Raw genomic sequence first — 23,126 nt, 5'->3', positions numbered from 1 at the left:
AGGAGACCTGTTCCCTCCCCAGAAGGTGGACTTCAGAGCACACAGCATGAGATGTTCTGTGCCTCTCGTTACCCTCATTTCTAGTAAAATGCTATCAACATCAGCTCTTAGCTTCATCTTGGGAATCTCAGTCCAGATTTCTCAAACTGAATTGGGAATGAAATGTCCACACTTTGGAATTTTTAAAGCTGGTTTCCAGTGTTGGTCAGTGTTGCTGGCTGGGAGGGAGGGACATTGCCCCAGTGCCACTGTAGCTCAACCAGCTACAGGGTCAAAAGAGACCCAGGCCACTTTTATTTTTTAGGCTCCAAATATAGTAAATGAAGAAATGCCAGAACATGAATATAAAAATGTGTATTTTGAATGTTTGCATTAATAAATTGAAACATGAATAGACAAAATGTATGTACCTTTATTGGGAAATATGTCAAAGTATAAAATCAAGGCCTTTTACGCATGTGACTCCTGGACAATGATGCCCATGAGGTCCTCTTACCATAGCGGACCCTGACCTGGGGCCAGGACAAGACAGTTAACCAGAGTGGGGTTTATGAACATCCCTATATTGGGAATAAGCTGACTCCTTAATGTACTCACTCTGTCCTCAGGGCTGTTGCTGAGGAAGCTGATGGAACTGTCATGTTGGCTTGGAGTGGGGGAGGGGACAAGGAAAGAGAAGGGGCAGCCCTCAGTGGCTACTCTCCCATCTGGAAAGGTCATTGGAGTGAAGCTCTATGCAGGCGTTTCTTACAAATCCGAGGATGTGCTGAAGGGGACACTGGTTACATATGTTTAATGATTGGAGAGCACTTTGGAGTCCCACATCAGGGACCTGCTGTCCCCAATCAGGTCATTCCTATTATTATGTCACTCACATTGGCATAAGGCTCATTGTGGTACTTGGCATTTGTTGAGATGGATGTCAACAAATGGCAGGACACCTTGGAGGGATCCCACTGCTGCTGCCACCACCAAGGTGCTTGGGCTATGTGAATATTTTAGTTAGATAAACAGAAAGAGGAGGCAATTGATCATGTGATTTGAAGGGAAGCTGGAAAGTGGCCCTTCACTTCCATCCAAAAATATCTCCTCCATACACCGTCACAGGGTCCAAAATCCCTTTGAGTTCTGAAGATTTTTTAATCCCCAGAAGCCCCAATTATTATGCAATATCTCAGGTAGGGCCTCAGACAATAAGACTTTATGAGAATCTGGCCCTAGAGAGTGATGTTTCTCAAAATGTGTTCCACGAACCACTGGGGGGTCACTGATGATCTCCTAAGTGGTAAGTTTTAAAGAGAAAAAGCGAGAAACAAATTTTATCCCCATACATCTCAAACATTTGAAACTGGTGATTTGCATAGAAATACTGCTATATCCTTAATAATTGTGCACTTAAAGGTTGCACATGGACTTCAAGGGCTACGGTGAGCTCATGTCTAATAATCAGGCAAAAAGGTGTTATTTCCACATAATTTCCCTCCGCCTGTTATGGTTTACATTCAGTACATTTGTATTTTTCAGGGTTGCTACTGTGTTGCATTATATCACCAAATCACAGAAATGGATCAATGGCTCAAGAGTGATTTGTTGAAGCATGACTGCTGTGATTAAAAAACAAACAAAAACAACAACAAAATTGCTACAACTTAGAATAATGTCTTCAAAATCAATATTGACTTTTTAAATTAAGTCTAGTGCACATATAATATAGGAATGTAAGAATGCTGGATTGAGTGATTGTGAGCCAAAAACTAAAATATACCTAGAAAATACTATACCATCTGAAAATTGGATTTTATTGGTTTTGCTATGTATGTGCTCCTAGGCTATTGCCCATTATGAAATTTTGTCAAATAGTAGCATGAAGCTATCAAAGCTTCATGACATTTTCAAACAAAGCATAATGACCTCGCAGGTACAGCAACAGATTTCTTAGAACATCTACAACATATTGCTTTCCCATCCAAAATTGATTAATGTTATTACTAAATACAGAGAAGATGGCAAAACTACAGTGACATAACAAAGTTGCTCTTATAGCAGAAGCAGGTACAAGTCACATAATTTCCAAGAAGCTTATAAAAACAGCAATCAAGTTAATGCCCGAATTGGAAGGTTGCTTTGGCTGCAAGTGGCAAAGAAAATAGCATCGATCTGGTTAAGGCACCTAAGACGGAGTGAGAGGCCACCTCAGCTTGAGCTTCCGTCATGTTTTAACGGGAACACTCTGACACAAGTTTGGCCTAAAGCTGCCTCCGTACATGTTTTGGGTTTCACTTAAAGGTTTCTTCACGGATAGTGAAATGTAACCTAACTTGATGTATAAACAGTCTGTAACTTAACCTAAGAGTATACCCTTGTAACCAAGCAACTAAGTCTCAGCCAATCATAGCAACTGAACCTCCAGCCAATCAGAGGCTGAATGCTGCCAAAACATGACCATATAAGGCAAATGCAGATTGCAACCAATCAAGGTGTTTCTGTATGTCACTTTGTTTCCTTGGACTATAAATATGACCTGCACATGTGGTGAGGTGGAGCATTCTGAACCATTATGATCTGGCGTGTTGCTGGATTCTAGAATCATTTACGAGTTCTCAAATAAACTTTCTTTGTTTATCCTCCACCCGTCGTTATTTTACTTTGATTGACATAGGTAACAGTGCCTAAAAGTATAACATAACAAAATGTAAGAAAATATAACAAACATAGCAAAACATAAGTGCATAAGAGCATATAAAGGGTCTTTACACAAGAGGTCAAGGTACAGGCTGTTGTTTGTATTCAGTGGCTCAACAATGACATTAGGATGCCAATTCTTTCCAACCTTCCATCAGTCATCTTTGTGTGGTTTTTATCCTTACCATCCCTTCATGGTTGCAAGAGGGCTGCCATAGCTCCAGGCATTATGTCCTCAGATTACTTCTTCCAAAGGCAAGGAGGACAGTTTCTCCTCACATCTTTCTTTATCAGGGAGGTAAATCTTTTCTGTAAATTCTCATATTTCCCCTTATGGCCCATAAACCAGGATTGAGTCAAAATTACATCCCCTTGACTGCATGAAGTGCTGAGAAAATGAGCATCTGCTTTTTGCAGGCTTAATAATAAGAGATAACTCGGCCAGGCAGGAAGAGGGTGGCAGGGCTGGTGGCTGTTGGACAGGCAACCTACAGTGTCTTGAAAATCTGTTTGAAGAATAAGCTGTGGGAAAAATTCTTTTATCAAGGATAAGCCCAGACATTGTGTGATGTCAAAGGTATACAATAGAATAGCAATGATTATCTCTTGTACGTGGGAGAGTAAACATGTCACTTCATACTTAGACTGAGTAACTGATGTGCAAAGTGTGAATCAGCTCTGGGATATTTGCAATGCATATATGTGGGAGAAGTGCTTGATGAATTTTTATCACTGAAAACCTGAGTGACAGAAAGCAAGGCTTGGTTGGTTAGTTGTTAATGCTGTGAGCAGTGGAAAAGATGAGGTGGGATCACTACTGATAGGGTGATGGCCTAAAGAGGCTGATCTTCACAGGGTTTTGTTCACAGAGGACAAGGCAGTTAACAATACAACTCTCAGCCTTGATTCAATGTTTAAGGAAAGAGAGAAAACTGTGAATCTCATTAAATCATGACCATTGGGTGTTCAGTGTTGTATGGAGAAATAGGCAAGTAGGAGAGTGCTTTTCACATTGATGTAACGTAAAAGGAAAAGACAGTCATTTGGGATTTTAAAAACTTAAACATTTTTAATTGTGGTAAAATACACATAACATAAAATGTACCATCTTAACCCTTTTTCTAAGTGTACAGATTGGTAGTGCATTCACGTTTTTGTGCAACCAATCTCAAGAACTCTTTTTAATCTTGTAAAACTGAAAACTCTATACCCATTAAACAACTCTCAATTCTCCCCTCTCCACAGCTCCTGGCAACCACTATTCTACTTTCTGATCTATAAACTTGACTACTCTGGTACCTCATATAAGTGGGTTCATACGGTGTTTGTTCTTTAGCAACTGGCTTATTTCACTTGGCATAATGTTCTCAAGGCTTAACCATAGTGAAGCATGTGCCAGAATTTCCTCCCTTTTGAAGGCTGAATAATGTTCCATTGTATGTCTATATCACATTTTGTTTATCCATTCATCTGTCAATGGATACCTGTGTTGCTTTCATCTTTTGGCTATTGTGAATAATGTTGCAATGAACATGGGTGTACCAATATCTCCTCAAGACTCTTCTTTCAATTTTGGGGGGTATATACCCATAAGTGGAATTGCTGTGTTGTTTGATAATTCTATTTTTATTTTTTTTGAGGAACTGCCATGTTGTTTTTCATGGTGGATGCACCATTTTACATTCCCACCAACAGTGTACAAGTGTTGCAATTTCTCCAATCCTCACCAACACTTATTTTCTTTCTTTCTTTCCTTTTAATAACCAACTTTATTTTTAAAAAGATGAGCATAGGAATTAGTGCTACTGTGTAATACAGTATAGAAATCCTGACTGGTATAATTCAATGTACTTAGAAAGTATTTATCTTGGGAGTTTTATTTATTTATATATTTTAATTTAATTTTATTTTTTAATACTTATTTTCTGGGTTTTTATTTTATTTTAGTTTTGTTTTTTGATAGTAGCCATCCTCATGAGGGTGAGACCATATCTCATTGTGGTTTTGATTTGCATTTCTCTAATGAGTTTGGTCATCTTTTCATGTGCTTGTCGACTATTTGTATATCTTCTTTGGAGAAATGTCTATTCAAGTCCTTTCCCCACTTTTGAATTGGGTCATTTGCTTTTTTGCTGTCGAGTTGTAGGCGTTCTTTAAGTTCTTTAAATATTCTGGACGTGCACCACTTATCACATATTTGATTTGCAAATATTCTTCCCATTTCATAGGTTGCCTTTCACTCTGTTGATTGCGTCCTTTGTGCACAGAAGTTTTAAATTTTGTAGTCCAATTTATCCATTTTTGTCTTTTGTTGCTTATGCTTTTGGTATTATATCCCAGAAATTGTTGCCAAATCCAATGTCACATAGCTTTTGCTCTATGTTTTCTTCTAAGGGTTTTATAGTTTAGCTATTATATTTAGGTCTTTGATCCATTTTGAGTTAATTTTTGTATATGGTGTGAGGACACAATTTCATTCTTTTCCATGTGGATATCTAGTTTTCCCAATCTCTTGCCTCTTTTTAATCCCTTCCTCCCCCATACCTAGGCAACTACCAATTTATTTTCTATCACTATAGATTAGTTTTCTTTTTCTAGATTTTATACTAATGGAATCATACAGTTTTTGCTCTTTTTTGTTTGGCTTTTCTCATTCAACATAATTATTTCTAGATTCATCCATATTGTTGCATGTAGGAATACTTCATTCCTTTTCATTGCTGAGTAATACTCCATTTTAATTACATGAGATTTAAAAATGACTAATGACCCCTCCTCCTGGAGGCAGGCAAGGAGCACACCCAGGGTCCTAGGCAGGAGCTGAGGGCAGCACTCCCCACCTGGAAGCAGGCAAGGAGCATGCCAAAAACACCACTTCCACATGGGTGGGCCAGCAAAGCCACCACCACAGCCAAGGCTGCTGCAAAAGTGGCTCGATACCACAGCAGTAGCCACAGCTACTGTGCAGGCAGCCCACCAAATACCCAACTGCAGTGACACAAGGAAAGTCACCAGTGGAGAAAGAAGAGGACATCTCTGTCCTCAAAGCCTACTCCAGAGTAATAGAAGAAGCAACTGCTCTATCAGATGACCAGACATCAATGTAGAGATACTAGAAACACGAAAATACAAGAAAATATGACACCACCAAAAGAACACAATAGTTCTCAAATACCAGACCCTATAGAGCAGGAAACCCTTGAAATGACTGAAAAGGAATTCCAAGCAACAATCTTAAGGAAACTCACTAAGATACAAGAAGACTCAGTTAGACAACATAATGAAAGGAGGAAAAAATCCAGGATATGAAGAAGGAAGTTTACGAAGAGCTTAATACCTTAAAAAAGAATGTAGCAGAACTCATGGAACTGAAAGATTCATTCAATGAAATAAATAACACAATCAATAGCTTAAGCAGCAGGCTAGAACAAGCAGAAGAAAGAATTTCTGATCTTCAAGATAGTCTTTTTGAAATAACACAGGCAAACAAACAAAAAAAAAAGGAAAAAAGAATTTTAAAAAAATGAAGAAAATCTAAGAGAGCTAGCAGACATCCTTAAGCACACAAACATTTGAATTATGAGTGTTCCAGAGTGGGAGGAGAAAGGAAAAGGCTGGAAAACCTATTCAATGAAATAATAATGGAAAACTTCCCAGGTATAGGGAGAGACATGGACCTTTAGGTCCTGTAGGCTCAAAGATCCCCAAACAGATTCAACCAAAAAAGATCCTCCCCAAGACACATTATAGTCAAACTGGCAAAGCTCAAAGACAAAGAGAGAATCTTAAAAGAAGCAAGAGAAAAGCATGAAGTCACCTCTAAGGGAGCCCCTATCAGACTAACAGCAGACTTCTCAACAGAAACTCTACAGGCCAGAAGAAAATGGGATGATATATTCAAAATACTAAAAACAAACAAACAAACAAACAAACAAACAAACAAACAAACAAACGAACAAAAAACCAGCCACGGATACCATACGCAACAAGGCTATCCTTCAGAAATGAGTGGAAAGTAGTGTATTTTCCAGACAAACAAAAGCTATGAGAGTTCATCACCACGACCAGCCCTACAAGAAATCCTCAAGGGAGTCTGTATCTGGAATCCAAAAAGTGATAATTATTACCACGAATACACAAGAAAGAACAAAACCCACTTGTAGAACAAAAATGCAAATGAGAAAGAGAAAGAAATTAAATCTTATCACCACAAAAACCATGATGACAATGAATCAAAAGCAAACAAACTCTCAGTCTCTTTGGAAGATGACAGGGAAACAATTCATTTTTCTAAAATTAGTAAGTAAAAGGGAAGAGTCAAGCATTTATCTGGTCTTTCCTATGTGAACTGTTCCTTAGGGTAACCATAAATAGCTGAGGAGGGAACATTTCTGTCTGTTTAAGTATCCCAGTTAATAAAAAAGAGGAAATAAAAAATTAGAATATGGTATTTTGCAAACGCCTGTTGAAATAATGGATCTAGCAAACGATCATTTATGTCTGCTAATGTCACAGACGATCAGACATAATGGGCCTCCTGTGGTAGGAACATGTACCTCTGAAGCTAAATCTGACCTGAGTGAGACCAAGCCTCAGGATCCAGCAACCAATCATCAGAAAATGCAGGGAATGGAGGAACGTGTTAAATGACACTACTGGGATGGAGCTGGCAAATCCAGACCTGGCAAACTTTAACAGGTAAAGGGGAAAAAATTAGATGAAGGGGCAATGGATAGATTAAAAGCAATTTAAGAGACAGCTGACATAGCAACCAATGCAACAAGCAGAACTTATTTGGATCCTGATGTAAACAAATCAATTGTAAGAAAGAAAGGGAGAGGGAGAGAACTGGAGAAATTTAAACATATTTAATGTCTGATTATATGAAGGAATTACTATTGATTTTTAAAATGTGATTATATACTGCAGTTATGTCTTTAAAAAAAAAGAGAAGAAAATGACTAATGAGATTTAAACATTTTCTCAGACCCTGATGATGCCCAATAGTCCAGGTTTTCAATTCTAAGTGATTTGTTCAAGCTGCATATCTCACTGATGTATTATTCAGTATCTTAAACAGTCTAAACCTGTCTCTCTAGGGCCCAAATATCACAATTTTATTTATTTAAAACATTTACTTATTTATTATTATTATTTTTACATTTTAAGATGTTCTTGCCGAGCAATTGGGGTGGAAGGGGAGACGGGGGGGGGGAGGGCATGGTCTAGGCCTGTGGCACCCCGCTCATTCCAGCAGAGGGGCCCGGGGGCTTCCGGCGGTAGATCGGTTGTGGCTGGGCTGGCGAATATCACCATTTTAAATGTTAAGAAGCTATTAGGATTTCTTAAAACTAAACTATGTTACAAACTTTTTTTCTGGCTTGAAAGTGTTCTTTACTCATCAGAAAAACAAATAATGAATGATGTATCGAATGCAACCAAAGCCAGGATTAGGATCCATTTGCTACTGTCTCCAAATCTCAGCCCGAAACTCTCCTCTGTGGAACACTCATTGATGTAGCACTTGACGAATCTCTGAAAGTAATCTGAGACACTTCTCTACAACTGAGGGATTCATGTTTTATCTGAACACCCAGAACTAGTATACACAGCCATCGACTCATGCTGCCATTCCTGGTGACCTACAATTGTGAGCTGGGATTTTCTTGGTTAGTCAAAATAAAGAGTAGGAGAAACAAAATCAAAAGAAAAACAAAATAAAACAAAACACTGGATGTATCATTTCTCCATTACTGAGACAGGAGTGAATCAATCTGGTGAAAGATGGCAAAAATGTCCTCCCTCACACTGACTTGAGAAGATTATTAGCTATGTTGCTTTATTATTTTTTAAGTATAACTGAAAAAAAAACCTCACTGACAGTTGATGGTTCTGATAAGTGTAGAGTCCCATTAAGTCCCCCGAGGATGCCCAGAGTTTGAGGAATATCACCTACAGCTGCCATGGGAGTCAGCGCCCTGGCAGCTTCTGGGCTGGGCCTGGGAGTAAGATGTTTTCATGGCTGTGTGTAGTTTATGCAAGACTTTGAATATTTTACTGCATTTTACCCTTAATGTTCTCTAAAAATGAATGAATGGGAAACAAGAATCTTTTGCTTAGATAAGTGATAATACAGTCAAGGCAAAGTTGGAAATGTTTACAGTTGCTCAAGTCAGCAAAATGTCAGCTTCACGCACTGCTTGTGGAAGGAAATCCAAAATTAAGTATTATGTAGGAAATCTGATACCTTTCCAGATCACGTCTGAAAGATGAGGTGTGGTGAAGGTGGAGGAAATGAAAAGATCTTTAAATTTTGGATTAGGAAGAATCATCAGAAAATTATTTTGTGGTTCCAAACACAGAGAGAAGTTCACAGATCTGCAGAACGGATGACGGGGTGCCACCTGCAACAGACCCCATGGCACAAGAGGAAGAAGGCTGCTGCTCAACTTGCCTGACAGTCCCTGCAGGGAAGGAGGGCTTTTGTGTGAGATCTGTCAGCCCCGATGTCAGCGATCACAACCAGAGGCCAGTTCCCTGCAAGGGTCTCGTCAATATGCCAAAGTTAGTTGTTTCTGTTTATTAAATATCAGCTCAAGTAAACAGAGGTAAAATTCAGGAAGCTATTTGATACTGTTTACACTTGACATTTAATCTGCATTTTAAATATTTTTAATAACTGTCTCATATATACAAAAATAATTTATGCTGTAAGCAGGGATTTTGTTATATATTTTAAACTTCAAAGTCTGTTCCTGGGCTTTTATATGTAGGATCCTTTTTGTTTTGTTTTGTTTTGAAGAAATTTTTATTTGCATTTAATTGTGGAATATTTCAAACACAGAAAATGACGGAGAATAAATAACAAGCATTCATTTATCTACCTGCCCCCACACCCCGATTTAAAATGTTAAAGTATTAAGTGTTAAATGCTAAATTTAACAGGTGTTAAAAGTTCCCTCCCCACACCACTGGAGGTGACCACTCCTCAGATTTCTACCTTCACAGATGAGTTTTACCTGTTCCTTATTTAACTTCACACGAAAGAAACATGCATTATGTATTCCGGTGTGTGGCTTCTTTCACTTAAGATAAAATTGATTTTATCTATGTTGTTTGCATACACCTGCAGTCTGTTCTTATTTTTTGTTGAGTAGTAGTCCCCTGTATAAATTTACCATTTTGATTCTCCATCCTCCTTTTGAAGGGTTTGCTTTTTAAAACAGCGCCCTGACCTAGCACCCCCCACCATGCCCCTGACTCTGAGGGGGTGCGCTGCCTCTCCCCAGGCTCACGTCCATGTGCAGGGGCCTCTGTAGCCATCGGCTCTGCTTCCTCCCAGAGAGCTATGGGCCCCCGGGTCCCACTGGCTCACAAGGCATGGGGAGGGAGAAGAAGGCAGCCAGATCCTTGCAGGTGGTGGTGAGAGGGAGAGTATGAGGCTTTTTTCCCCAGGGTGTCTTTGGCCTCTGTCCCCACTTCTGTTCTATAATTAACCAAGTGCCTCTTCCCCACTGTGCCTCCTCCCGCCACACCACGTGGAGCCCTGAGTCATGATCCTACCACCCCCCGAGGGCACCGAGCATCCTTCAGTGCTTTGATGCCCAGCCCTCCGCTTCCTCCCCGAGCAGGGATGGCCTCTCAGCGCTATTCCTCCTGGGTGGTGAGTGGGGGTCCTCAGGACTAGGGAGAAGCCTTGTGGGGGTCTCTGTCTGGTAGGGAAGGCTGGGGGCTGCTGGTCAGCTCCTAGGGTTCTCAGCAGGAGTTGAGGATGGAGAGGGGGCCTCATGCCTGAATGTTCTGGAATTGGGAGGAGTGTGACCTGCCCAAAGTCTCGTGGGTCCTTCCCTCCCATCCATGGGGCCCTGGTGTGGGCGCTGTGTGAGTGAGAGAAGTCTGGTCCAGCATCCCCACACCAGGGAGGGGGAAAGCTTGGCTACTGCCTCCCTGGGCCTGGATTTCCAAGTCCTAATTGCACGCAGGCTCTCCCGCTGCTGCCAAGAGAATAATCCACAAGTTGAAAACTGTATTAGGACCACATTCCTGTGTCATTTGAAAATCAAACTTCACACAAATTCCCGCATTTCCAGCTTCTCTTGAGAAACAGCAAAGTCTGGCAGCTCTGGGCACTGGTGCCTGGCTGTGGAGTCTCCTCTAGAAGGGCCCACCATGCCCTGGTGCTTACTCCCACTGCTTCCTTCGCTGATGCCACCTGCCTCGAGGCACCTGGGGCTGAGCCCTGGGCATCCTGCCACTTGCTGGGTCAGAGCGGCTGCTTGCAGGCTCAGACATGAATCACTGAGGGAGGAAGGTTAGGGTGTGAGGCTCCCTTGGACATGGCCATTGTAGCATCCCGGCTCCCTAAACATTTGGTCTCTTCCCAGACCCTGGGGTTCTGGTGCCTGGACCTTCCATGTCACTATCTGGCCGCACACAAGACTCCCCCCTTAGAGTTTCCCCACTCTTGGGGGCAGAGTTGACTCCCCAGTCCAGAGATAACTGGGAATTCTTGAGGAATGGGAAGGAAAGATGGCTGCTTGGAGTAGGAAAGTCAGGAAAAGCCCTTGAAATGTAGGATGTCACCCCCTGAGGCTTTGGAACTTGGCCACCAGCAAGGGCAGTGTGACAGGCTGAGGGTCGGGAGAGTGGGTTGGAATCCTGGCCATTCCAGTGGCTTGCCATGCAGGTCTGGGTCAGTCAACAAATAGTAATCAGAGGTCAGCTCAGGCAGGCGCTGCACCTGGCTCTGAAGGACGAGACAGATGCAGCCTCTCAGAGCCTGGCACCAAGAGAGGGGGACTGGGGAAGCAAACAGCTACGAGTAATTAATCACAGGATTCTAAGTCTGTTCCCCAGTCTGGGCTTTGGGGTCTCTGTGTATGAGGAGACGGATCAGGACAGTGTATGAGTGGGTGCCCATGTGCCGCAGTTTGCCTGGGCAGTCCCTGGTGTAATGATTAATGGTGCCCTTTCACTCTCAGAAGCTCCCAGTTTAGACAGTAAAATTTTATGGTCACCTTATCTTTAAGGGACATTCCTGATCTACTGCACCCGGTGGCGACTGGCCTGATTTCAGATCCTTGATGTCCCGGAAGTGTCTCTGAGGAGCATTTCCCTGGAGTGCTGCCCTTTGCATTGTGACTTGATTATTTCCAAGGGAGGGAGGCAGAGGGACGGGCACTGAGCAGATGGCCAAGCACTTAGCCAGGGCTGGAGTCTGGTGCGGTATCCAGAGGCTGGGGGGCCAGAGGGGATGGGGCTTCTCTGACCTCCCCTTCTCCCTCCATATTCCTCAGCCCTGGCTTCTTATCATGGATTCAACCTGGATGTGGAGGAGCCTGTGGTCTTCCAAGAGGATGCAGCCAGTTTTGGGCAGAGTGTGGTGCAGTTTGGCAGATCTCGGTAGGCACACCCCGCCCCATCATGTCCTGCAGGCAGGTGGCCACACATGGCATCCAGGGAAGTGGCCTGGAGGAAGGGCTGTATGGGTGAGAATTCTCCATGGCTCCTCAGAGGCCCCTGACACCACCATTTATTACTCATGATCCAGGAAGGGCCACAAAATTCCAGGCGAGACACCTCTTTGGTGGGGGAGGCCTGGAACCTGCGCTCCAGGTGGGGCTGGCTTCTTGGTAGTGTTTTGTAAATAAAGATTGGTGGGATGATGGAGATATGTTGGGTCCTAGAGTCTTGGCTCACAAGTGGCCTGCCTCCCACCACCTCAGGGGAAGGGGTCTCCACTGCTGGTCCCCCTCCCCTACCAGTGACCACTGCCACCCTCTGGCCCTAGCACAAGCTGGGAAAGGTGAGGGCCAGGTGCACTCATCCCCTGAGTATCCCAAGGGAGTGTGACATCAAATAGCAAATAAAAACCACCAGGACAGGTTGAGAGAGAGAGAGAGATACCACAGAAGAAAGGAAAAAGCTCCTGTGAACCCCAAGAGGCCCACATTTTTATATTGTGTTGGGATCCACAAATTACGTACCTGGTCCTGCCTCCAGGAGCTCATCTTAATTCCAGGAGGCCCTGCAGAGGAGGTGATGTTGGCAGTGAGTCCCAGAGGTCAGTTGGCACCAGGAGATGCAGAGGGCACTGAGAGCTAAAGGCATCCCCTTCCTCCCCCAGCTGGCAGGTGGGGGTGGTGGAAACATGTGCAGGGTTTTGTTTTTTGCTTGTTTTGAAATGCACAAACCTGGAGTCTAACTCAATGAATTTTTACATATGTGGTTACCTGGTAACCCCCACCTAGAGCAGACTGATCAGATGCTGGTTACCTGGGTACACATACTTGCAAACTCACAAGCAGAGTTCCCCTGGGCCCCTCCTGATCGTCCAACGCCCAACAAATCCGGAGATAACCACTATTCCAACTTCCGTCATCATCAATTTGTTTTCAGGCCCTATTTAAAAAAAGGAATATAAAACTATTTCTTGATCATCATTCACCAGCTTTTACATTAAGCAGTATTAGTCGGTTGGTAACATTCTGACCGCTACGAAGTTATTGTTTTTCCTGGCTTCTGTTCAATCATAGCCCAAATACTGAAAAATTTAGCCTACATGTAAGGCATGGGTTGGGTAAGGAAAAAACATGCAGGTTGATAGTTTAGATTAGTAGTTTGTTTGCTGTTTGGGCCAGCAGGTCCCACAGGGGTCCCTCTCTAGCTACCTGTTCAGGTTTTCATTAGCTGAGTCTTAGACATTCCACGAGTCATGGCACACAGGGATCGCAATTTTCTGTGAAAGAATAGCTTTCCTTAAATGCCCGTTTAACTAAGTTGTGTCCATTATGCCTATATTTGTCTACTTTTTTTATCTGAGTGAGGAGGTTGTTGGCAGTGACAAAATGTTTCCAAAATTAAAAAATTTTTTCCTGTCATGGAGTTTTGCAAATAAACCGTTGCATTTATATGACTATAAATATAGATATGGATTCTGATACAACTGCTTTAAATTATTCAATTTAAAGCATTTACATTATAATTATTTATTTATATTTTTGCCAGCCGGCCAGTGTGGGGATCTGAACCCTTGATCTTGGCTGATAATACTGTGCTCGAACCAACTGAGCTAAACATATAATGTTTACATTATATTTAAATTTGTTCAGTTAATTATAGAATCAGATATTTGTTCTGAAAGCTTATGGCTTCAGGAAATTGTTCCATTTAACTTGAGGTGATCTATTTCTTGGGTGTCTCAACGTGATGGCATCTCAGAAACAAAACGTACTTACTCATGATTGGGAAATGCCATTTTTGTGTTTAGTTTTATTTTGGGCAAATGTTAAAAAAATACAAACCATTTATGTACATAACTACACATATACTTATGTATGCATGCTCAAAAAAAAAAAAAAAAAACCAGATCAATGAAAGCCCCAGCACGGTGCTTAGGCATATGTGGATTAAACCTGAGCACTGATTTAGGGCAGCTTCCCAAAGTGGCAAATGCCAAGAACTTCCTCAAAAGTCTTATTTTCCCATTGCAAGATGCTTCCTTGCCCCCAAGTTCCCCTGTTCCCACCCCTCTTGCAATTGTGCGTTATGGTCATTCTTCCGGGCTTGTGGTGGGTGCCCCCCCGGAGGTGCTGGCGGTCAACCACACAGGACGCTTGTATGACTGTGCAACTCCCACTGGCCAGTGCCAGCCCATCTCACTGAACAGTGAGTAACTTGACCGAGGGATCGGACTCTCAACCTTCCTGGCCCCAGTATACCCCAGCTTGGACTTTCCCCCCAGATGATGGGGTGTGACATGTGTATCTGTCCCCTCAGTCCCCCCAGAGGCTGTGAATATGTCCCTAGACCTGTCTCTGGCAGCCTCCACCAACCATTCCCAGCTGCTGGTGAGTGGTCCTGGGTTACGGGAGGGTCATGAGGGGACAGGTAGGGCCTGGGGGACAGAAGGAGGGGGTGTTTGAGGGCCCCTCTTTCATAGGCTTCTGCCCCCAGGCCTGTGGCCCGACCATGCACAGAGCCTGCGGGGAGAACATGTATGTGAGAGGCTCCTGCATCCTGTTGGGCGCCCACCTGCAGATCATCAGGACAGTCCCAGCTGCCCTTCCCGGTAGGTCCCTTAGAGACAGTAGTTCTCTATGGAGCACACTCTGGTGCTGAGGAGTGTGCTGAGCACAAGGCCTGTGTCTCGGCCCCTGTGCCCATGCCCCCTTCCTGGAGGACCGAGTGTGGCTAAGAGAGCTGTTCTGGCCTGGCAGGGAGGCCAGCTCAGGGCAGGAGCTCAAAGCTGGCTGGGGGTGAAAGTTCTCATGGTGGCAGAGGGGAGCTCCAGGGTGCTGGCTGTGGGGGGCATGTGGGTCTTTCAGTTGTCAACAGGAGCACGGACACTCCTTGAGCTTCAGAGGAAGGGCCTTAGATGGTAAAAACATGTGGTGAGGATGACAAATCCAGGAAGGAGGCAATTTGCTGTGGTTTGAATGTTTGTCCCTCCAAAACTCATGTTGAAACTTAATCCCCAGTGTGGCAGTATTGAGATGTGGGGCATTTAAGAGGTTATTGGGTCTTGAGGGCTCTGCTGTCATGAACAGGTTAATCCATTAATGGATTAATACCTGAAACTGGTTAATTTATGAAGAAACAACATTTATTTCTTACAGTTCTGGAGGCTGGGAAGTGCAAAGTCAAGGGGCTGGATCTGGTGAGGGCCTTCTTGCTGGTGGGGACTCTGCAGAGTCCAGAGGTGGATTAATGGATTAATGGGTTATGATGGGAGTGGGCTGGTGCTTTTGTAAAAAGAGGAAAAGAGACCTGAGCTAGCATACAGCCCCTCACCACGGGATCAGCTCCTCAGGACTCTGCAGAGAGTCCCCACCAGCAAGAAAGCCCTCGCCAGCTCTGGCCCCTTGACCTTGGACTTCCCAGCCTCCAGAACTGTAAGAAACAAATTTTGTTTCTTTATAAATTAGCCAGTTTCAGGTATTCTGTTATAGGTAACAGAAAACGGGCTGAGGCACAGCTCCTCTGGATGGTTCACTGCTGAGTTGCCAGGAGTCTCTAAACTAACCTCCCATCTAAGGGGAGCAAATGACAGAGAGGTGGACAGTGTGATGCCCAATTTTGTCAGCGCCAGTGTCTTCCACAGAGAATGGGGCCTGGGGACACTGCAGTGGCATCTCTCTGAGAGTCAGTCTGTGTAATGGTGGTGCCCAAATTCAAGTTTTCTGTGTCCATGGGCAAGTGGCTTCATTCCTGGGCTTCAGTTTCCTCATTAGTAAGATGGAGCTTAATAATCAGGGTGGTTATGAAGATTAAAGGATTTAATGTATATAAAGTGCTGAGGACTTGTGTTTGGACTAGGGGGAAGATGTAGATAAACCACCTCACCTGTGGCATAAGAGGTGAGGCAGGGGCCCCTTGGTGTACTGGCGAGAGTGGTGCTTTAGATCAGAGGGGCCGTGATGCCAGGTGGGGTGGGGCTTTTAGCCAAAGGTGGCGCAGTAGCAGAAACACCACCAGACCAAACCGTGAGAGCAGAGTCTACAGAAGGGACAGAGAGAATAGGGGAGGGGTGTCCAGGACTCCTGGTGGGACCACTCCCAGTCTGAGACGTCTGTGAGGCCAGGGCAGGTGATGTAGCATTTAAACACAAGGAGGTAACTGTGTTCTCATAGATGTCTCTGGAACTCATGAGGTGGGATGCCTGGTGAAAAAGGGACACAGCAGCAGAAACCTGGCGCAGGGGAGGCAGGTCTGGGTGGCAGTGGCAGGGACTGGGGTCCATGAGCACCACCCTCATGGCAGGCAGTGCAGGGTGCCTGGCAGGTGTCACTTTCTTACATCCTCACAAGATCCCTGGGAGTGGGCGGGATGCTTCCCATTTGACGGATGAGAAAGCCAAGGCTCGGAGAGATGAGTTCCCACTGATAGAGGCTGAGCTGAGAGGTTGAGCCAACCTTGCCTAATTGGCTGGGTGCTTCTACAAAAGGAGCTCAGTTGCACCTGACACCTGCTGCTGGAAGCCCAGTGGATACAGTAAAAGGAGCAAGAGACAGAAATGACACTGTGAGAGCCAGCCTCAGGCCTGGCGTGATAGAGGAGACGGGGGTGGTTTCATGATGTGGATGAAAAGGTGGGCCCAGGTGCAAGATGTGGGCTGCCCAGATGAGGGCAGGGTAGTGGGCGAAGGGGGCACCTGATGGATCCTCAGCCTGCCCTGTGGATGGCTGGGGTGTCCAGTCACTGAAGCAGTAGACAGGGAGATCTCCTGTTTCTTCTCAGCACCCTTACAGTGCCAGCTGGCTGGGCAGGCGGGATGGGGGCGGGGAGGGCACAGAGAAAAAGGTGTTTCTTCTTTAGCGATGGGCAGGAAGCGGGTTACTGCAGCTCTGAGATGTGGGCACCATGCCTCAGCGCTGTGGCAGCCTGTGGCAGCCTGATCACCCAGCACCCTGGAGCAACACAGGATGTAGGTGCTGGTGGGGGCACCAGTTGCATTCTGCACACAGGTCACAGCCCTCCATGAGTCCAGGGACAATCTGGAATGTCTTATTTATGAACACAATGTATGCTTTCCCCATTACAGTGTGAACTCCATGAGGGTGGGGATGGAGTCTTTTTTAAAGCTAGGGTCTTAGGTCAGATTTTTCCAGAAACAGACTCTGGGGTTCATTCAGGAATGTTCCTGGAAGGGATGCAGGACCGGGCAGAGGGACAAGCTGGCCTTTCAGACTATGAACCAGTCATGGGACATGGTTGCCCCCGTGCAGGAGGAGGAACCCTGGGCAACAGCCCCCCTTCTGCCTGGGGTGGTCCCTGGGAAGGGACTCAGCTGAGACCCAGTGGCACCAACTCCATGTAGCTGGAAACGAGTGCCTCAGTCCTAGAAGGACTGTCCTATAGGCCTAGAAAATGCCTGGCACGCGGTGATAGTGGTGATAACAGCTAACCCTCACGGAGGGCCAGGTTCTGTCTTAAGCACCTTATATACATATTAATTTGTTTTGTCCTTGCAATAATCCCACGTGGTAGGCGTGACTAGTATACTCATTTTACAGACTGGAAAACTAAAGCCCAGAGAAGTTAGAAGTGGCAGAGCCAGGATGTGAGCCCCAGCACCCTGGCTCCGGGACGCACGTTCCGAACCTCTCTGCTAAAGCACCTCCCTCTGTGCTCTACCACGTGCCTGGAGTACGTGTTCACTAAATGAATGAGGAGCCCACCTGGGTGCTGTCCTCTCCTCCTCCTCCCCCTCTCCAGACCACATGGGACGAGGGGAGCGGCAGGGACTCCACCCAGGGCAGAAGGGGCTGGGGCAACAGGTTTGAGCCTCTTCTGTGGAGGGGCAGAAAGCCGGTGGGGGGGATGCCAAGAACAGCCCCCCGTCTCTGTCGCGCAGGAAGGGCTTCTGGGTCCCAGGAGACAGCTGGGACCTGCACGTGCGTCTGATTCTTCCCTCCCTCCCTCTCTACAGAGTGTCCAAATCAAGAGATGGACATTGCCTTTCTGATCGACGGCTCTGGCAGCATTGACAGAAGTGGCTTTAACCAGATGAAGGACTTTGTCAGAACTGTGATGGGCCAGTTTGAGGGCACCAACACCCTGGTGAAGACTGGGCACCTGAGGCCTGGGGAGTGGGGAGGGGGTGGCAGAGCTGGGAAGGGATAGAGCTGGGAAGGGGCACATCCAGCATCAAGTTGTCGCCCCAGTGCAGGGCTGATTTGAGCCTTGACCTAGGATGCTCCCTGTAGCATTTATTTTTATTTTATTTATTAATTTTTTTGGTGGCTGGCTGGTACAGGGATCAGAACCATTGACCTTGCCTATAGCATTTAATACCTACCCACACGCTACCGGAAATACAATGTTGCTGTTTAAAAACACTGAAAGGATTTAAAAATTATTTTTCTATTTAATTTGACTGAAGGTGACTCAGCCAAATGATTGATGATTTCTTTACTGTGTTTCCTTTGTCACTCACAGTTGATCTTTTTATTTCCCAGCTACTGATGTGTATGTGTGTATGTAGGCGTATAGGTACCAATTCTTGAGAAGGGCAGAAATATACAAATTGATTTCATGTGTTATACAATTTTTTAAAGATCAAAGTTTAACAAAAAACGATGTTGGCAAGGTTATTCTTTGTAAACTACTAAAAAAGCATTTTTTGGCTTTGATTGTCCAGTTTTCTTTGTGTGTTTTGTTTTTTGTATTTTTGGGCCAGTTGTCTTTTTCCTGGGTTTCAGTATATTATTTGTATGTCCTCAAAAAACATGGGAAATGGTTTACAAATGCAAAATTATTCCAAAAGTAAAGGTTTATTAAAAGTAGCAACTGCGACCACCGCTGAGCCCGCCCTCCCCTCGGCCTCTGCAGTTCTCGCTGATGCAGTACTCCAACCTCCTGAAGGTCCACTTCACCTTTACCGTGTTCCAGACCAGCCTGAGCCCTCAGAGCCTGGTGGATCCCATCGTCCAACTGAAAGGCCTGACGTTCACGGCCACGGGCATCCTGAAAGTGGTGTAAGCTGTGCCCCCTGCTGCCTGCCAGCCCGGCTGCTACACTGCATCCTAACTCTGGGTGGGCAAGGCCCTTCTCAGAGTCCACTAAAAGGGGAAGTGTGGGGACGTGGGCAGAGACCTCCGTGGCACGCTCCTGGCACCTCACTGCCAGCTGTCCTTCAGTTAGGACCAGACTCCTCTGCGCTGTGTTTCCCTGTTGCCTGATTCTGGAAAAACTGGACCCTAGGACCCCACCTGGGGCAGCCAGAGGCATGGGCTCTGTTTCAGACACATCTGGGTTCTCATCCTGGCTCCCCACTTGCTGCTTGAGTAACTGTGGAAGTTACTGACTCTAAGTCTCAGTAAATTGTCAAATGAGGTTTAATTCGCAACTTGGGTGTAAGGATTAAATGAGATCTTGTGTGTGGGCATCCCAGGCCGGAGCACACAGGAGGTGCTGGAGAAGCGGCTGAGGTTCTTGTCCAGAGGATAGCACAGCCCCTCTTCACCTCCCTGGCAGAGACTCAGGAATTGCTGCCAAGTGTCCTCTTTGTGCCTTTCTCCCCGCTTGCCTCCCTCCATCCCCTCATCCGCATCCATTTGTGTCCCCTGTGTTAACTGGGTGCTTGCTGTGTGTCTGCTCAGCACGAGGTGCCAGGTGGTCCATGCAGAAATGGCTTAGGTGGTAGAGTTAGAAGAAGAGGATGTGGTTCCTGTGGGAAGGAGCTGGGCTGAAGTTCCGGGACCCTTGGCTTCCTCCACATCCCTCAGTGCTGACTGGGGGTGGTGCTGACATTTGGCAGAGCATACCAAATAAGACATGCTCCCGCCAAATACCCCCTCTTTACTTCTGTGTGGCTCTACTGCCTTGAACACTGGGCCCTTGGGACTGGACAACCCAGAGGAAAGCCTCTGTCCCATGAGTTTAAAGTCAACAGGAGCGTCACCCTCTTGGAGTCCCTTCCTTGCCCCTCAAGGTTCTCCCAGTGGTAGGGCCTGGGAGGAAAGGTAAACGAGGCAGGGGTGATGGTGTGGCCCTTACCACCCCTGCTCTGTGCGCTGTCCCCCACAGCTCACCTCCCAGCAGCCTCCTGCGCCCCAGAACCAACCCCTTCCTGGGCTGCCCCTACATGGACCTCTCTGCCATTGACTAAGTTTCCTTTTTTTAATTAAAATTTTGTAAGTTTCATTACAAAAAAGACAAAATGGCAATAAAATTAAGAAATTAAAAAAAATTTACCTGTAATCCCTTTAGTCAATCACATTACAGTATTTCAGCAACAAGAACCGCAAGGTCAGGGGTTTGAATCCCCATACCAGCCAGCCACCCCCCAAAAAAGGCCAAACAAAGAAGGGATATGTACAAATGAATCAGTAAATCCCACTTGCATAGCACAGGACCATTTCCATCCTTATCTTTGTTCACTTTTATTTTATATGGTCACGGTCAAGGCAGAGACTATTTCCATCCTGCTTTTTTCCCATCTAGGTCATATAAACCTGATCCGTGCTTTTCCAGTTTTTACTGCTTCCCTTTGGAGTGGCTGTGCACTTTTCCACCAAGGGGCTAGGCCATGACCTTCTAAACCCCCTTCCTAGTGTTGGACATTTAGGCTGTTTCCAGTATTATTTTTGGCATGTGTGTGTGTTTGTTCTGAATTTATAGAGCTACATGAGCATATAGTTATATTTTTAATCATTTGTTACAGCTATCACCTAATGAATGTTTACCTGTAGGCCATTCACTGTTGTAAAACTTGACCTCACTTAATCTTTGGAATAACCTAATACTATTTGTTTCAGTTAACTAGTGTTGCCTCACGAATCATCCCCAAATTTAGTGGCTTAAACAACAGCTCTTTTATTATTTTTCATGATCCTGGGGCTCAGCTGGACGGTTCTTTTGCTGTTCCTGTATAGGGTTTCCTGTGTGGCTGTGGTCAGATGTCTGAGGCTGGAATGCTGAGAGCTTCATTCCTATGCCTGTGCCTAGGCAGGATTGGCTGCAATGGCTGGGCCTCTCTCTCCATGTGGCCACTCCATGGGGTGCCTCCAACAGGATAGCCAGCCTTCTCTCATCATGGCTCAGGGCTCCCAAAAGTACAAAAGCAAAAGGTTCCAAGGCTTCTTAGGCCCATAACTGATGTGGTATTCCTTCTACTGCATGCTGCTGATGAAATGAGTCACAGGTCAGGCCAGGTTCCACGTGGGTGGGGAACCAGATTTGGTTCATTGGGAGCTGTCTGTAGAGACCAGCTACAGCACAATTATTATCCTCATATTGCATGGAGAGAAGCAAGAGACTCAAAGAGGTTAAATGACTTGCCCAAAGTGTGTCTGACCCCACAGCTCCTACTCCGAACCATATTGCCTCCCGGGGATGAAGTTCAATAGTAGATAGAATTTTAGGAACAAAAGTACATGAGTACCCTTATTATTGCTCTTGCTGATTATTGCCAATATGGCTTTCAAAAAGGGTTGAATCAATTTCTTAACAGGCCAGATAGAGTCTGAGCGTATCAGGATTCCCCAACCTCTCCAGATGAGCTTCTGGTGCTGCAAATGATGTCTTTCCAAATCGATTATACCTCAGTAGAGTCATCTCCCTCTCTTTCCTGACAGGACAGAGCTGTTCCATAGTAATAATGGGGCCCGTGAGAATGCCAAGAAGATCCTCATTGTCATCACAGATGGGCAGAAGTACAAAGACCCCCTGGAGTACAGCGATGTCATCCCCCGGGCAGAGAGTGCTGGCATCATCCGTTATGCCATTGGGGTGTGACCTCTTCTTCAGTGTTCCCCCAGATTCAGCCAGCACCTCACCCAGGTGAAGGGCTGGTGGGCACCCCTCGTCAGCCGCCTCTCTGCTGCAGGTGGGAGATGCTTTCAAAAAACCCACTGCCAAGCAGGAACTGAGCACCATCGGCTCGGTGCCCCCGCAGGACCACGTGTTTGAGGTGGACAACTTTGCAGCACTTGGCAGCATCCAGAAGCAGCTGCAGGAGAAGATCTTTGCAGTTGAGGGTAAATGGGAAAAAGGTTGGGCCTTGGAGTTGAAGGGTTTCTGACCCAATTGTTCCCTGCAGTCCTGACAGTCCATGCCTATCCACAACTGACCCCAAACTGCTCCCCACAACCCAAGCCCCAGACCACATCCTCCTCCCTCTGCTCTGAGTCCTCTTGGTTTCATGGCTTCCAGGAACCTAAGCAACCTGTTCCTCACAGGAACCCTATCGAGGACCAGTAGCTCCTTTCAGAACGAGATGTCACAGGAAGGCTTCAGTTCAGTGCTCCCAATGGTGGGTGGAATGTGTGCTTGATAAGCAGGTCTCAGGCACCCACTCTGGGTGAGCCCTGGGCTGGGAGCCGGGACCCAGAAATAGACAATAGCAGACCCTGTCTTTAAGTTCATCGTCTAGTGGGAGAGTAACATACAGGCAGTGTGTTAGGTGCTGGGAGCACACAGAGCAGAGTTTCCTGCTCTCATGGAGTACATATTCTGTGGGAGGAGACAGTAAACACACAAAAGGGTTTCAGACTGTACTAAATGTTAGGATAGAGACAGACAGGTGGCCAGAGGAGGCTGAATGATGCAAAAGGGCCAGCCCTGAAAAAATCTGGGGAAAGGTCACTCCAGGTAAAGGGAAAAGCAAGTGCAAAGATCCTGGGGCAGGAATAAGGTTACTGTGCTGGAGAGAGAGAAGGACCAGCACAGCTGGAGCAGAGGCAGCACGGGACGAGAGGGCTGGAGAGGCAAGGACCAGCCAAGCAGACCAAAGAGATGACAATTGTGAACCGAAATTAAGGCTATTGAGGCAAAAGAATTTTAGAGCAGTTTATTAGAAGCCCAGAGTGAGAATCAGCCCTGGAAACACAGACCAACAGGGTTGGAAAGTGCTCCGAAGTCTCTTTCAGCTGGAAGCTGAAAGGATTTTATAGGAAAGTTTACATAGGGAGGTGGATGCCTTACTCCGGGGTTATCTATTT

General features: G+C 45.6%; 1 protein-coding gene across 1 annotated transcript in view; it reads left to right on the top strand.

Moving 5' to 3' along the window:
- The first annotated feature begins 1,408 nt into the window (after positions 1 to 1,408).
- The window catches only part of LOC134381011 (integrin alpha-D-like), a 32,955-nt gene continuing 11,237 nt past the window's right edge, over positions 1,409 to 23,126 (top strand). The window contains exons 1-10 of the mRNA XM_063101104.1: positions 1,409 to 1,427; positions 11,979 to 12,083; positions 14,245 to 14,349; positions 14,461 to 14,531; positions 14,638 to 14,752; positions 18,113 to 18,243; positions 19,015 to 19,160; positions 21,762 to 21,915; positions 22,013 to 22,163; positions 22,365 to 22,438. Coding sequence (XP_062957174.1) covers positions 1,409 to 1,427; positions 11,979 to 12,083; positions 14,245 to 14,349; positions 14,461 to 14,531; positions 14,638 to 14,752; positions 18,113 to 18,243; positions 19,015 to 19,160; positions 21,762 to 21,915; positions 22,013 to 22,163; positions 22,365 to 22,438 — 1,071 coding nt within the window. The remainder of the gene's footprint in view (positions 1,428 to 11,978; positions 12,084 to 14,244; positions 14,350 to 14,460; positions 14,532 to 14,637; positions 14,753 to 18,112; positions 18,244 to 19,014; positions 19,161 to 21,761; positions 21,916 to 22,012; positions 22,164 to 22,364; positions 22,439 to 23,126) is intronic.

This window comes from Cynocephalus volans, chromosome 6 (genome assembly GCF_027409185.1).
Source record: "Cynocephalus volans isolate mCynVol1 chromosome 6, mCynVol1.pri, whole genome shotgun sequence".
NCBI classification, from domain to species: Eukaryota; Metazoa; Chordata; class Mammalia; order Dermoptera; family Cynocephalidae; genus Cynocephalus; species Cynocephalus volans.
The sequence above is the reverse complement of the archived record's forward strand: the minus strand, read 5'-3'. Positions and strand labels throughout refer to the sequence as shown.